Source organism: Atta colombica, unplaced genomic scaffold (genome assembly GCF_001594045.1).
Source record: "Atta colombica isolate Treedump-2 unplaced genomic scaffold, Acol1.0 scaffold27, whole genome shotgun sequence".
In the NCBI taxonomy this organism is placed as follows: domain Eukaryota; kingdom Metazoa; phylum Arthropoda; class Insecta; order Hymenoptera; family Formicidae; genus Atta; species Atta colombica.
This window is the reverse complement of record NW_017259370.1, coordinates 1,619,623-1,635,796: the sequence shown is the minus strand read 5'-3', so window position 1 is coordinate 1,635,796 and position 16,174 is coordinate 1,619,623. Positions and strand designations below refer to the sequence as shown.

At 31.4% G+C, this 16,174-nt stretch overlaps 1 protein-coding gene across 6 annotated transcripts in view; it reads left to right on the top strand.

Moving 5' to 3' along the window:
* LOC108689558 (protein tyrosine phosphatase type IVA 1) overlaps positions 1-13,136 on the top strand; it is a 23,572-nt gene extending 10,436 nt beyond the window's left edge. The window contains exons 1-7 of one of the 6 annotated variants that reach the window (XM_018196370.1): positions 4,954-5,218; positions 5,293-5,358; positions 11,060-11,392; positions 11,493-11,950; positions 12,045-12,176; positions 12,295-12,461; positions 12,573-13,136. In XM_018196370.1, the coding sequence (XP_018051859.1) occupies positions 11,834-11,950; positions 12,045-12,176; positions 12,295-12,461; positions 12,573-12,684 (528 nt within the window). In that variant the 5' untranslated portion in view covers positions 4,954-5,218; positions 5,293-5,358; positions 11,060-11,392; positions 11,493-11,833 and the 3' untranslated portion in view covers positions 12,685-13,136. The other 5 variants (XM_018196369.1, XM_018196372.1, XM_018196371.1 and 2 more) reach the window with 5 other exon arrangements.
* Positions 13,137-16,174: the final 3,038 nt, after the last annotated feature.

The following is a 16,174-nucleotide window of genomic DNA, read 5'->3' as shown; positions in this document are numbered from 1 at the left end:
TATATATATATATATATATTGAGTAATAATATAAAATATTGATGAGATACGGAGATATTTAGACGACTGGTATGCAATCAGCAATTCTTCCCTACTTCCTGTTGTACATTCCTCATTTACAATAGAGTATAATTCTATATCATTGATATTGGCGACTCTTAGTCCGAGGCAGTCTCTTATCACTCTTCGCCTGGTAACCTACTGACCTACTTGAAATATCGATTTTAGCGTACACTTGAGACCTGATTGTGAGACCACTCGTGCCGCGACCGCTTTCATTATTCGCGTCGTACCGCACCTTTTACGACGAGTAAAATCGCGTTACTTTAAAACCAGGAACATTTATTTTACAAATGTATTATATATGAATCGCAAAATTGTACTGAAAGAAAAAATTTCCTTCGTTTTTAATAACGTAAAAAAAATGTTTACGGTAATATTTTCTCAATGAGGCCGCTGCAAATTATTAATGTTATCATCAGCGTGGATCAAATAATTCCGTGCATCTTTGTACTTCTCAGTTATAAAAAAAAATTACAACTTTTAGATATTATTCGGATATTCGAAATGAACGATATCGATACAAAGATATTTGGTTAAACGATATTTACTTTCAGCAAATAAAACTACCATTGGCACGCATTGTTCATTTTGGATTTCTTTTTAATAAAAGTCGTTTTAGTATAATGAAAAAGATCGAATAATTCGATAGATGAAAATCTTGCTAGCGATGATTGCGTCGTTATGAACGTTGCCTAATACACGGTTCGTCGCCCTCATAGCTCATTCAACCCTGCTGTTTCATTGTCGTCTGGAAAAGTTGATGGTGGCAGGAATGGAGAAGGAAGAAATAGGAGCGGTAGAGTGGCATAGATGCACAGCTTGTAACATGGAGATAAGGATGTGTGATACGCATATCGATCACAAATATCGTTACGCGAAAAAATATGATTTTTTTGCAAAAATGTCAATTACAAACTACCTTTGAAGTTCACAGGCGATTTCTAACCGACATTTAAAAAAGAAACGTTTTTTTTTTTTCTGTAATGATATGTGTTTTTTATCGTATCGTACATCCCCACATGGAAATTATAAAAAAAATGTGTAGCACGTGTATTCGATTTTATACGACAATAGGCATGACATCACATTGTACTACGCCCTATGTAACAAGACATAAAAAGAAAGATACATTGCGTGTGGCAACGGCGATGGCAATACTGGAAATAATTAAATCAAATTTGACCAGAAATTCATTCTTCTATTGTGCAGCGAAAATGGTAGACTTTTCTTTTTACATTACGTTATGGTATCGACTTTTCTATCACACTAGGCTTTCTACAATAAATTACCTAAGCTTTGAGTTTTAAGCCGTAAAAATTAGAATTGACCGATTAATCGATTATTCCTCTCACATTTGACTGTGACCGGTCAATTTTTTACAGTTTAAGACTTAAAGATTAAATAACGATTTACTGTAGAGAGAGAATCTGCGTAATTGATATAGGCTTTCTACAATAAGCCACTATTTAAACTTTAAGTCTTAAATCATAAAAAATTGACTAATCATAGTCGAACGTGAGAAGAATAATCGACTATGATTGGTCAATTTCTTATTCAAGATTTAAAGTTTAGATAACAACTTATTGTAGAAAGTCTATAACGGAGTCTTGCGTAATCCATAATGCATAATACATAAGAAAATGAAGAAAATGAACCAATCAAAGTCCTTCATTCCTTTTCTGCTTCCCATGGAATAAAAGACTGATTGGTTAATTTTCTTACGCCTTATGCATTACGCATTATGCAAGAGTCTATTATGTTCCTGTCTAAAGGAAGAATTAACGCACGTTGGCTCCCATTTTCAGTACAGAGCGTGCGTAATGACCGTTTCTCATTGCGTTGGCGTTAGTTAGATTTGCACGTGTATGGTGCGTCTCCTACGCGAGTGACGACAGTGACATCACAGACCGACGTCATAACGCCTCCTCCTGGCCGTATTGATTCTTGTAGTGACGTCACTTTCCGTCGCTTTCGTCGCCAAATATTTTTTCATTCGCGCATTTATTCCACATGAAAAAGAATCATATCATTATCGAATTACCGTAAAGCCCATTTTACAATTAGATAGAATAGTTCAATTGTAAGTGCTTATTGTTGAAAAATTGACCAATTACAGAAGATGAGGAGAATGGTCAATTTTAATCAAATATAATCATCATTTACAATTACAGTTACGCAATTGTAAAAAAAGGGCTTGAGGAGATCCCTAAAGTCGTCTGTTTTAGTTCGGATCTACAATAAGTATTTTAAGCCTTAAGCCGTAAGAAATTGACCAATTACAGTCGAATGCGAGGAGAATAATTGATTGTAATACATCCATTCCTTATGGCTTAAGGCTTAAAAATTTATTGTAGATCCGGACCGATTCATTTACACACATACGATTTATGTGTCATTGACATGCAATACTACATCGCACGCACATATACATACAAATTTTCTAACTAATCTTTTATGTTGTAAGTTCTAAACCTAATTCTAAGAACTTAACATTATTTATTCATATGATCTCTAGTTCAAATCGAGATTGTTTTATGCGTACAAAGTATAAAGCTTCTATGTAAAGTAAATATTGTTACGAGAAGCCTATAAAACTATAATTTTCCAATCTTTTTTCATTTTTAGCTTTTTTATTATGTATTGTATTTTAAAATCGACCAGTTTGGACTGCATTATTACTTTATATTTTAATTTGTGGAAAAGGATTTTTAAATTTGTAAGGACAGTACAGTTAAAATACTTATAAAAATAAAATAATCGATAAAATACACAGACGATTTTAGGATCCTCTTAATGCGTTGAAAGCTGTCAGTTATTTCTGTTGTGTCTCAGAAAATGTTTCATGACCGAAGAACACGTGATTTCGAGAGGTACTAGGACGTTATCTCGTTGTTATAGATCGACAACGATGTTGACAATGTCAACGCGTGTCGAGGGAACTCGTCCAATTCCGTTGAACGCTTCTTCGTACTCTCATCGATCCGCGATTCTTCGAAACGGATCGCATCGAGTTGCATCCGAGTTGATCCGAGTCGACAAGTCGCGCGTGTCTTGCAGCGACAATGCGTATACATACATATATACGCTACTGAAACGACCTAGTAATTTATCCGACTTGGCGAGTTTTGACGTCATACAAGCGACGTTTTCTTGTTTTCTGTTGGCGTAGCGAGAATGACCGTGAAAGTCACACGCGCCTACTGATCAGTTGTACGGCATTTAGATACGCGCGCGCGTGGCGTAAATGAAAAATGAACAAAAAAAAATGAGAAAAAAAACTTGATCACAGATCGGTACCAATTTATCGCGTGATGCCGTGGCGAAAATATCTATGCAATCTTATGCAATCCCATGCAATAACGCGCAACCGTCGAACGATTCCTAATCTATTTCGATTCCTCAAGTGACGTTCTCAGTATCGCCATTACAATCGCTTGATTAATCATCGTTTATTGACACGTGGCAATTACAGAAGTGACATCGAATCGATTGATTAATGATTTATTTGTTCCTTTCCTTATTAAATTACCGACTTAAAAATCTGCCGATACTTGCATGCCACTTTGGCACGCGATCATCGATCAGTATCGAAGTCGATTCATTAGGCGGCGCCAGCAGCCGAAACGCCGTGAAGCTTTCGAAGGAAATCGGATCGAGCATTGCGAGTGAGATTTCGATGATAGTATAATTTTTGAACGAAATAATAATAATCGGTGATGCAAAAATTACACTGAGAAAAATGTTCTGGTTGTATCAACAAGACGTACAAACAAAACGAATTTTGATCATATAAATTAGAATCTGGATATTGATTATGTACTGAGAGGAAAGAAATGATTGCAATCATCATAATTTAACTATAATTTAAAGTAATTTTTACAACTATATATGTATTTATTGTTATTTCAATTACTGTAATATAGTCAACTGTGCTATTAATAATAGTCTCACACATTGCTTGAAAATCTTTAGTTTTCTCTTAACATATTTTTTAATTATTATTACCACATAAATAGTAAATGAATTTAAGAAAATAGTTACATTCACTGTAATTATGATTGCATTTACTAAATAAAAATGTTTTATTTTATTTATTATACCTTTATATTTTACTGTATTAATATTTGAAATTATCGTAATTTATAGTACAACTTTCTCATATTTCAGAGAACTGTCCTATATGGTTATTATTAACATTATAGTAGTAATGGAATTCCTAATTATAATTATTTTATGCCATTATAGCCACAAATATCAAATACTTTTCTCTCAGTATCTTGAAATGATGTGAAAATGCTGCTTATCGTAATTGAATTTCTTCATATCTCGATTGGAATGTTTGACAGATTTAAGTGTCTGATTTGCAGTGTCTTTCTGATTAAATCTGTCTGAATTCCAATTAACGCAACAAGACTTTTTCCAGTTTACGAAAGGGACTGGAGACGCTATACGATAATATACAATGTATAATCCCAACGCGACTTGAGTTTTCACCAGGCAACTATACGTCGAAAAAGACAAATTGTTACTGTTGTCAACACGAGCGACAAAGTCGAGCGATATGGCGATGTGGAATGCATTATATTGTACATATATGCGTGTAGCGTGTGTTGATGCGTGTGTGGAGGGGGATCAGATGACGAGTGCTCGCTCGATGGAGAGAAGGGTGGAAGCTGTCTCGACGCCGTGCTATTTTGATCGCCACGCTGTAGCTGGCCCAGATTCGACGCGACCGTCACGACGAAACGAGTATACGTCTGTACGATAATAACAGCCGCGCTTTTGCTGGGCCCCACGGCAGTCACGACTCCGCCCGCTAATCCGATTTTGATCTTGCCATTCGTCTCGCTCGAAAATTGCTGAAATCGAAGTCGCCGCTGTACGGTGAGAAGAATCGAATCGAATTCTCTCCGTCAAGGATGTAAATCCTTCGAACGTGATCGCGCGAAAGTCTTAACAGATAATTAAGATAATTACCACGTCAACATAATTCGTGTTTTACAAAATTTCGAAAGATCAAACTTCGTTTGGCCTTTGACGGTATGGACGATACGGAAGAATACGAAGAATATTTTACGTCTCGAGTCATAAATTTGGAATGGCTTTGCGAAAGTGCACGCGTGCGCGACATTAAGATGTGACTTTTTGGTGCATGGTATGGTGATTTCGTCACTTTATAACAATTGTTCTCACCGCATGACAATACGTCAATTGTTTTATTATTGTTAGAACTTAATTATCTTGGAACACTTCCGTGATCTCGGACTTGCAAACTTCTTATCAAATGACCGTAAGGTAAAGTTTTCTTTCTCTTTCTCTCTTTCTTTCTTTCTTTCTCTTTCTCTCTCTTTCTCGACGAGTCACTTTGTGAACATCTGACTGCTTTTATAAACCTATAAACGGGATGATCCGAATAATCCTAAAATAAATATCATTAAATACACTTCTCTCCATCGTTTAAACGTTTTATGAAAATTCAATACTTGTTATTTTCTTTTTTTTTTTCTATCTTTTCACTACATAAATTTTAAAGATATTTTATCTATTCAATATCAGTAACAATAAAAATATCAATCAAATAATTGTGTTCAAATTTTACATAAATATAAATATTCAAATATAATAATAGGACAATCTGTAACATTTTTGTTATGTTCTTAATCTTTTGAAAATAAGTATTAAACATCCTTAAATAAATCACAATGTGTTTGCTGTTATATTCTTTTACACAAAGTAATACTACCTTCTCGATAGCGAAAGAATTTTGTTGGTTGAGCGGTCAAGAAACATTTTATTTCCGATTGATGCAAAATTTTTTCTTTCAGAGAAATCAAAAACGAGGCTATTATCGGTATTTGAAAAGTTCGCGAGTATCAAGTGATAAACGCGACACAGCACGACTGTCGAAAGTGACAATACGTTAATAGACTGAAAGCTGATGATGGAATCCGCCGAGTTTTCGCATGCTTTCGAAATAAAAATATTGATTTTATACGTTAAACGGCTAGATTGACACTCACATGCCCTTTATTCTCTTTTTATCGGTATTTTCGAAATAAATCTGGAGACAAGGTAGTGTTTCGTTAAGACAAGTATAGTTATACAATAAATGTAAGTCTAGATCTATAATAGATGTTTTAAGCCTTAAGTCGTAAGAATTTGATGAATTATAGTCGAATGCGAGAGGAATAATTGACTGTGATTTGTCCATTTCTTATGGCTTAAAAATCTATATTGAGAAAAAAAATAATTGTGGCAACTATAAAGTTACAACTCTAAAATTTAAATACTTGTAACTAGTTTTAAAAAGCAATAGGATTAAAGTAGTAAAGTAGTAAAGTAAATACTATAAAAATATAGTATTACTTTAGTTCTTATTATTTTGTAAAACTATTATAGTTGCAAGTATTTAAATTAAAGTTGTTAATTTAATAGTTGTCAAAATTATATTTTTCTCTGAATATATTGCAGATCCGGACGCTAGTTTAATCAAAATTGGCACGATAATAATAGCATTGCTCGACGTAGCTGTTAACCGACAGATTTTTCGGATAAGCATTGATGTAACATCGATGTAGCTATCGATTTTTATAGAAAATTTTCCAATCTCTCTTATAATATAATAATACATCGAAAAAAATATCTTGCTACAAAAAAATAAGCTATTAGAATTTATCGAATAAATAATTTTCTTACATTAAATAAAATTATTTTCAATGAGAAAAGATATTTTGATATAAGAAATTTTGATATAAAAACATTTTATTTAATACATCAAGAAAATTATTTATTTATAATTTAGGTAGATTCTAATATCTTTTTTTCCGAATTTTTCTTTCGATGTAGTCAATGTAAGAAAATCATATTCGATGTTGCTGCTTCGCAAATACGTACATACGTATAGTTTTGAAAATTCTTTTTATGCATCAATATTCGTGCTTAATAAACTCATTCGTTTGTATGCTTTTTCGATAATATTCGATAGTATTTCGACAGTATTTCGATACAAACGCGATAATCAATCTAATATTGACTTTCGTAGAAACACTTCATGAAATTCATTTTCTTCACGACAAAGAGAAACAATCGTATCATAAATTCGATGTCGTATCATAAATTCGATATCATTGGCTACAATTATGCAACGTACATATTGCAGTGTTACAAGAGCATTATTCTTTCGAGATTTGAATTAATATTTGCTTGATTCTAAATTCTTTAGAATGAAATTTCTAAAGAATAAAAATTAAACCAGTCTTGAAAGAATCTTGTATTTTCAATCCTTAAAAGTATATATCAAGTATATATCATATTTCATTCTTCAGAATAAAACTCACTTTAAAAGTTTTAGAGAGTATTCCGCGCGCACATATCTTTTCATTATCGCATATCTTTCCGATGCGTCATTTTAATTCTTGTATTTTAATTATTAAAAATTATTAAAGTTTACAAAAATTTACACCATAAAATTTTCTTATATTTTACAGAAGGTAGATAGAAACGCATCAAAAATAAAAATTTTTCTTTGATAGAAATACTAGAATTTAGTTAGAGACATCAAGATAAATTTTTAAGTCTTTTAATCGGATATATCTTAACTCAATCCATGACATTTCTTGTCCCCGTCTCGCACGTACGAAGAGTACCATATATTATTTATTTGCTACAACAATGGCATAACTCAAAACTATCATTTTGGAATTGTTTGCAAAAAAAAGACAAAAATAAAAAAATAAAGAACATACTTTTATTCCTCCACAATCAGTTATCACAATATCAAAATATTGCTATTGCTAAAATATTATTCAAAATTAAAATTTCATAAAAACATTCGAACTTATTTTCTGGATAATTTTATTTTTGGAGTTATATCGTTGTTGTAACGAGTGGACAATATATAGAATATCTACATATCAGATAGGACTATTTGCGAATATCGCACTTTCTTGGATGTTCAAGGAGATAATATTAAAGGATAAAAATATTCAACGTATAAATACTCAACGCATTTATTTTCTCCCACGGAGAAGACTTCTATTATACGTTCGATAGAGATGGAACGAGTGATTTTTGTCGCCTTCTTCACACGTCGCATTGGTTTGCACTCTGTCCGACATGATTCGCGACGTAACTGCACGCAAATAGAATTTTGTTTACTATCACGAGACCTAACGCGTCGTCAATCTTGCGACAGTCTTTAACGATTCCGATCTCTGACGAACACAAGCATAAATTGATTTCGATCGCGTCAATTCCTTTATACAAAATATTCTTTCGTTTAGTTACGTTGCAATCTTGCATTTGCAAAATCTTGCAAATTCTAGTATAATATTGCAGAGATATGAGATGCAAAATTATAACGAAATTCAAATTTTAGATTACTAGTTATTTTCATTAATCTCCTTTTCTCTAGAAGTCATTTCTCATGAAATATTGTAAAGAAAAAAATATCAGATTCAGTTTAATTTAAAAAATTTTTTTAATATTTGATTCTCTTCCATTGATACTCTGTTAAACTTGTAGAATGAATCTTATTCTGAAGAATAAAATCTCACTTTTCAGTTTCTATCAATGTAGTTTAATTTTAATCTCGGTCAATTAACTCCTAATCTTTATCTAGTTCTAAAAATTATTTTAGTAATAAGAATAGAAAAAGATAAAGAGCAAGTTGAATCGAAATTAGTTTATCTACATTGGTAGAAACCGGCATTGAAAATTGAAAATTGAATACTCTTTTAAAATCAATTTTCACTCTTTAGAGTGATTGCACTCGAAAGAATTTAGAGAGTAATAATCTTGTGTATGAGTTACTGGTTGGTTTGTTTTCTTAACGCGTGCGTCGCCATCATGGCGACATTGCGTGTTCATACAACACGATGACAATCGCGCACTGTTTATAAAAGCATCATTAAGGATGTAAGTCTTTCGCGTAAATTCGACTGGGATAAATTCTGTCGATAACATCTCGATATATACCTTTATATTTTTTGAAATTTGACTTTTAAAGATTGAACCTCTTTTTGAAAACTGACTCAATTTTCACTTTTTAGAATAAAAATTCTAAGCCAAAAATTTTTGAAGAGTAGTTTTGATTTTTTCTGAACAATCTACTGAGATTGATTTGAAAATGAGATTCATAGGGGAATGTATCGAAAGGAATTCTTGGAAAAATGCAGAGTTGATATATCATCTTCGTAAAGTGTAAATTGAGTTTCTACATAGTCTAACAAGTCTGTATGATTTACGCGCATCTAACTTAGTCTGTAGCCTGATTCGAATAATTTTATGCCTTGAGATTTTTTATATCTATAAATATCCACCACAATTATTACATATAGTACCTTTATGACCTTTGCATGCGTCAAGATAGACCAACTTTTTATTAATCGTGTCTGGTTCCATCTCGATAATTTCGTTATCAAACGCATGTACGGTGCATATACTGAAAAGAGAGTCTGGTAATAGCTAAAGTTGAGTGAAATAATTTCAATCACAAAAAATAATTTTATTTTTCTAAATATTTAGTAAATACTGCTACATAATATAATAATGTAACCAATAAATTTATTCAGAAAATTAAATTACCAATAAAATTATTATTGGTTATATTAATCTGCAAACACTTGATTAAAATTATTTCACTCAACATTTGGTAGCTATTAGCAGATTCTTTTTTTCAGTATATCTTTGAGCAACTTTTTCGAAATCGAAATCGGAAATTTCCAAGTAGTCATACCAAGTAGCCGAGTATACATGCACATTATATATATATATATTCAATGGCATCATGTTAAAGAAATAGAATACAGTCGAAGCGGTCGGACGCGCGACGCCATCGTTGATGGATTTGGCCTTGGCGGCGTTTCACGAAGCGTATATAGCCCGTGCCTCTCGTGCTCGAGCTTCTCCTCACCTGCCAATTTCGGTTATTTTGATGCATACTGGTTTGAATGTCGGTCGGTCATATTCTTTCCCGTCAATCAGTGACATTTGGTTACTGTCGTACATCGCATATTGATGGTAGCGTTACGCAAAAAGGAGCTTTCGCAAATCGGTTTCGACGAAAGATCGAGAGGTCAATTACGCGCGTTGTCGAATGCGACAGCGCGCAAGCTTGGCATGGAACAACTACAAACTGCGACCTATAATGTTACCGTGTATAACATTAGCATTCTCTATTTAAAAATGATCTCAAAACGTTCCTTCCGCAACCTATGCACTCGCACGAATGATATTTCGATCATTCAATGGTCAATTTAATTGTGATCAAGAGAAAATTGTTTAAGAAAGAAATAATACTACATCATTTTAACGAATGTATATTGTATTGTGTCTTATTGTATTAATGCTACACGGAGAAAAAGTTGAATAATTTTTGTCTTACTAATAAAAATGTTCTAATTTTGCCAAACTTATAACAAACTTGTCTGAAAGTAAAAATATTGGAAATATCTATAAGGTAAAAATACATTACAATTATATTATAGTATTCAAGTGATTATATAAATTTTGATTGTGTAAAGTAAATCATACTATTCTCAAGATTGTAAGCACGAGCAAGTAAGAACTCTCAAAATTTATTTTATAGAATGTAAAAGTATCTTATAGTTTGAGGTAGTTTTAAGAGTATACTTATAAGATGATCACTTATTTGCCAGAAAAATAAAATTTTAATATAAGAAGGTGCCTGTTCCTATTATTGACCTGCCAATTTCATAAAATTTGCTAGAATTCCAGCGCATAATACTTTATATTTCTCTCCGTGTAGAAAGAACGAATACGAAGAGACGAAATGGCTCCTTACATGGAGCAACATACTCAAGAATTGATATCATGTTACTAGCGCGTGACCGTGCGAAAGTTCGCTATTGTTATGTGGAAGCGATGAAAATAGTGCGCGATGAAAATGATTGCTTTAAAATTATCATTTTATTCCGTAATCAAGGAACATGGTTATGTCATATTTGATACTACATATTTGATACTTATGTTGTAGTTTCCTGGTGAGTGCATCCTCACATACATGGAGTTTCAGTTGGATAGCGCAGAATACTGCCAGGCTCAACACAAATAGAGAGACACGCCCATACTCCCTGACAATTATTAGACATCGTTAAGGTAAAGAGAGGAAGGCTAGAAACACCTTGGAGAAAGAAAGAAAGATATTAAAGTAGTAGAGAATTATCATCGGGGAAGCCAGAAAAATCATCAACTAGTCATCTTGCAAGACATAGAAGAATTTAATAGAAATTATTAATTTACCTTAGTAGATGCAAGCATCGTAGATACTGAGCGCACCTGTGCTACAGGAGCACCCAGTGCCAAATAGGTAAGAGTAGCATTTTTCCAAGAAAAAAAGCTGTAAAAAAGCTTTTTCTTCATCCTAATAATTAAATTATATTCATCATCTACAATTGTATTGATTTCAGGTAATCTTCCGTGAATTATAGTCAAAAAATTTTAAGTGGGAAGAATAAAGCGCATATCAACACCGCCTAATGTAACGTAGCCCTTACTTTTTCGGCGAAGTTCGCATCCCGACGATCCTTTCTAAATTCTACATGTAAACCCACGGTTCTGTCCTCTGTAAAAAAATAATATATTCTATTAGTTAAATGAAAAACAACTTTATAAGACTGACATTTAATGGGCTAAGTTGTCAAATCCAGCCTTTGTCGCTTCGTATAGTGTGGCACACGTACGAGATCTTTAAGAGTTAAAAACAATAAGAGAGGATAGATTTATAACCATCTCTGTGGTTAAGAAGGAAATGAGCAACATGAGGGTGAAGGATATCAGACCGGCGCCCGCCGAGATTGAATACAAAAACATGAAGTTCCTCATTACTGATCGGCCCAATGATCAAACCATCCATACCTTTATTCAAGTTAGTATATGAACGAAATTGTCCGCGAGACATTGCGCCAAAATCTTTATTTTTATTCCTATCTATTATAAATTGCATTAAATTTCTTTAATAGGAACTGAAAAAGCACAATGTAAAGGAGGTGGTAAGAGTTTGCGAACCAACGTACAAAGTAGAGGAACTGAAATCAGAAGGGATCAATGTGATAGATTTGGTATTCGACGACGGTACATTTCCACCAAACGAGGTAAAGTTTTTATCTTCAGTCTATTTTTATTGAGATCTATTTTTATTGAGAAAAGTAGGAAAACTCGAATGAAAATAAATCGTTTATATGTTTTCCATTATTCATATAAATTTTCTAGGTGGTAGATGAATGGTTCGAGTTGCTAAAAAACCGATTCCGAGAATCACCTGATGCATGTGTGGCGGTGCATTGTGTCGCGGGTCTTGGTAGAGCACCGGTCTTGGTTGCGATAGCTCTCATTGAACTTGGGCTCAAGTTCGAAGATGCTGTTGCCCTTATCAGAGAGTAAGTCATCTCTATGCATAATTCCGTAATCTTTGGTTATTCAAACAATGGAATACGTTACGTGAAATGCAAAATAAAATTTGTTATGATTTTTTTCTCTCTTTGTTCTAGAAAAAGACGAGGCGCCATAAACGCGAAGCAGTTAACTTTTCTTGAAAAGTATCGTCCTAAATCTCGATTGAAGCTCAAGAATGGACAAAAAAATTCCTGCTGCATTCAATAGATCAAAGAACACTTTAGAAAAGGAGAAGATGGGGAAAAAAAATCACTAATTCATACTGATTGGTATAAATGTGTAGAATTTTGCGCCTGACAACAAGTGGCATATTGTAGCAAATCTGTTCTGAATGGTCTATCACTGGAAATGCAACGTTGCTTGATAACTATCAATCAACTTTGAAACATATTTTGCTTTACCTAATTTTATATTTCGGGATGAGTCATTATATAACACGAAAGAACACGATTCAAAATTGTTGCTATTTCCGTTTATGAAGATAAATTATATGTTATTTTTGATACTTGATCAATATTGACCATTGAAGAACAAAAATTAAATCTTGAAATGGTAATAATTATTTTTAAAAATCTATTAATTATATTATTACCATTTAACCTTACTTTGTAAATCGTGACGTAAAAGTTGTTCATACATACATGTACAAACTCGTACGTTATACATACTTATCTTTTTCTTAAGACCAAAATTCTTTATAAACACTTTATAATAAACAAAAAGAGAATATGATTTTTCTAATTAGAAAAGCGAAAAATGTAGGAAAATCAATATGTAGGAAAATCAATATATGATTGTAATGAATGTGACATTCAGTATATTATCAATTTATTATTTCATTAAGATAGTAAATTGTGTTATGTTAGTGTGGTACACATACATATATACGCACGCATACACACAAACAGAAATAAAGAATTTATAATTTGCAAATATATAATTTCTAGAAAATGCTACACATTTGATTGCAAACTAAATTTCAAGATATGTAAAAGTATCCGAATTGGAATTAACATATAATTAATATTTATATCTAATTATATTTCTTTTTAATTAAAATATATCGAAACAATTTGCTTTGAACGTCAAATACGATAATAATTTTTAGGAAGATTTTATATATAGATTTTTCGCAGCATGTGATTGAAATAAAATGAAAATATATATTTATATTCTTTTTAAAAAAATGGCTTTTCACAGACAGTTTTTTTCGATACAATTTATTTCTGTTATAATTGCAAAATAAGAAATTTCAATATCAAAATCATTTCTACAATGAATCAAAACATAATAAAGAAGAATCGATTTTATGCTAAAAAAAGAAATATACATTTGCATATTAAACACATCACACTTATATAACATGACATTACAATATATTGTCTTCTTTTTCTTTCTTTTTTTTATTATATACATTACATAGAATTCTATTAATTATAACTAATATTAATTTTATTTACTAAAATATTAGCGACAATTTATGTTTGATTTACACATTTTGTAATTTATGTTTGGATTACACATTTATAATACTTGATTTGCAATGATTTGATAAAATGAATTGCAGAGCATTAAAGCTCTAAAGTGTTTCAAATTAAATTTAAGATATTTTTAATTTGAAAAACAAACGACAAACACATTACGTTGCATTTCCAATGGTATACCGAACCGCTGATGGATGTTTTTAACTCTTATTGGACTTGGAATCTGCGTTAACTTGAGTGATGGATAATGAGAAACTAATGTGAAGCAAATCACTCCAGAGCTGTATATCACGTATTACCGTAGCTCAATGACAATTTTATCAAAATCTTTGCATATCTAACTTTTAGTCAAAGTAGATTTTTCAATCTGGTATACAAGCATATATGTAAAGTCATCATCGTCTTCTATTTTGATAAAATTGTCAATGATGCTGTGTACGCCACACTAAACTGTGTTCAAAGGATAGAAAAATTCACTCGTAAAATAATAATGAAATATAATACTTAGAACATTTCACGTGTCTGCTGATTTCATGTGAATGTACGTTATTTTGTATGCTATCTGCTTCTGATTATCTTCAACAATGGATAACAATGCGTACCGGAAATGAAACTATTGCACAATGGTTGTACGGCAATCAAGTTTGATTGCTATGTATTACTACATTCAATCAAACAAATTTAATTGCCATTCCCGAGACATCCAAGAGATCCGCTGTTGTGTTCCAGAACATGATGAACTAATGATTATGTATCATTACACGTTTGTTAATGGTATTGGCAATTTACCTCCTATACAAGTGATAAACTAAACTCGGTTGACATAATCGATTAGGAATCGATTACTTAGCTACCAAATAAAAGACAGGCGACAATTTTAATTTACTTTTATATACGTATTCTTTAACGAGTGACAATAAGGTACATTCACTACAATCGCAGACTCGAATCGAAATTAAAATCTGATACCGCTCCTTTTTTGTAATATTAAAAACTGCAATATTTTTTACCAGAGGATGGGACGAGGGATATTCGGATATATATAAAAGCAAATGATTCAACCTTAGAGGCAAAAGTATCATTACTTTTATTCGTTTAATTTTAGTTCAATTATGATAGTTACAGCAATTTAACATTTCTTTAATACAATTCTTTTCTAAAAAAAAAAATCATGCGATATTCGTGATGAAATAGATATTATTTTAACCAGTTACCAGTATAATTTTTATTATTTTTTTAATTATTATCCTTGCGCATCGATTCACTTCTTCAAGGTGTAATTAAATTGCTAAATAATTTCTTTTTATATCTGTGATATAATTTTCTTATATACATTTAAAAAAAATATAGACTTAGAAGCAGACTGTGGTTATTAAAGCTGTGATGCTAACAGTTGTAAAAAATTATACACGTTGCTGTTTTATTGGAAATTAATATTCAATTACAAAAAAAATATAACATGTAAAAATTGCTCTGTGTGCAATAACAATACATAATCGTATTTATAAACGAAGCATGCAAAAATATGAAATATTTTATTTCTCGAAGAAATGAATCGAATTGCTGCAATATATTGATGTTACACAAAAAACAAATGCAATTATAATGAAAATTATTTTTTTTAAATAGCTACTTGATGTCGATCTAAATAATATAATAATTTCATACATTGATCAAGATCTTTTGTGTTTAATCATATGTCTAATGTGAATATTTCAAGGAAGAACAATTTAGATAGCAAAGAAATCCTCTATTTTGAACCGACATAAAATAAGAACAATCACTCCCTACAAATTGATTAAACAAGAAATAAAAAATAACGAGTTAGCGCAATTTATAAATAAAATAATTACTGTTTAATTTCTCAATATAATTTCCTATCTCTATATCATTACACAATTAGTTTTAATTAAATTAAACATTAAATTAAATCGTTTTGTTACATTGTAAACATCAATTATGAAATAAAAAGGAATGGAAGTTGTTTTGTGAAAAAAGAAACGTTTTATAATAATTTTTATACCTTGATGTATATTGAATATAAATAAATTTTTTGGCTTTATTCTCATCCCCAAGGAAATATGAAATATTTGTGTATCTTTCATATGTATGATTCTTTACAATATAATAATATATATTGTAGAAGAAATATATTAGCGAAATGATAGACATTCAATATATAAAAAAACTATCTTGTACTTGTATACCTTCAT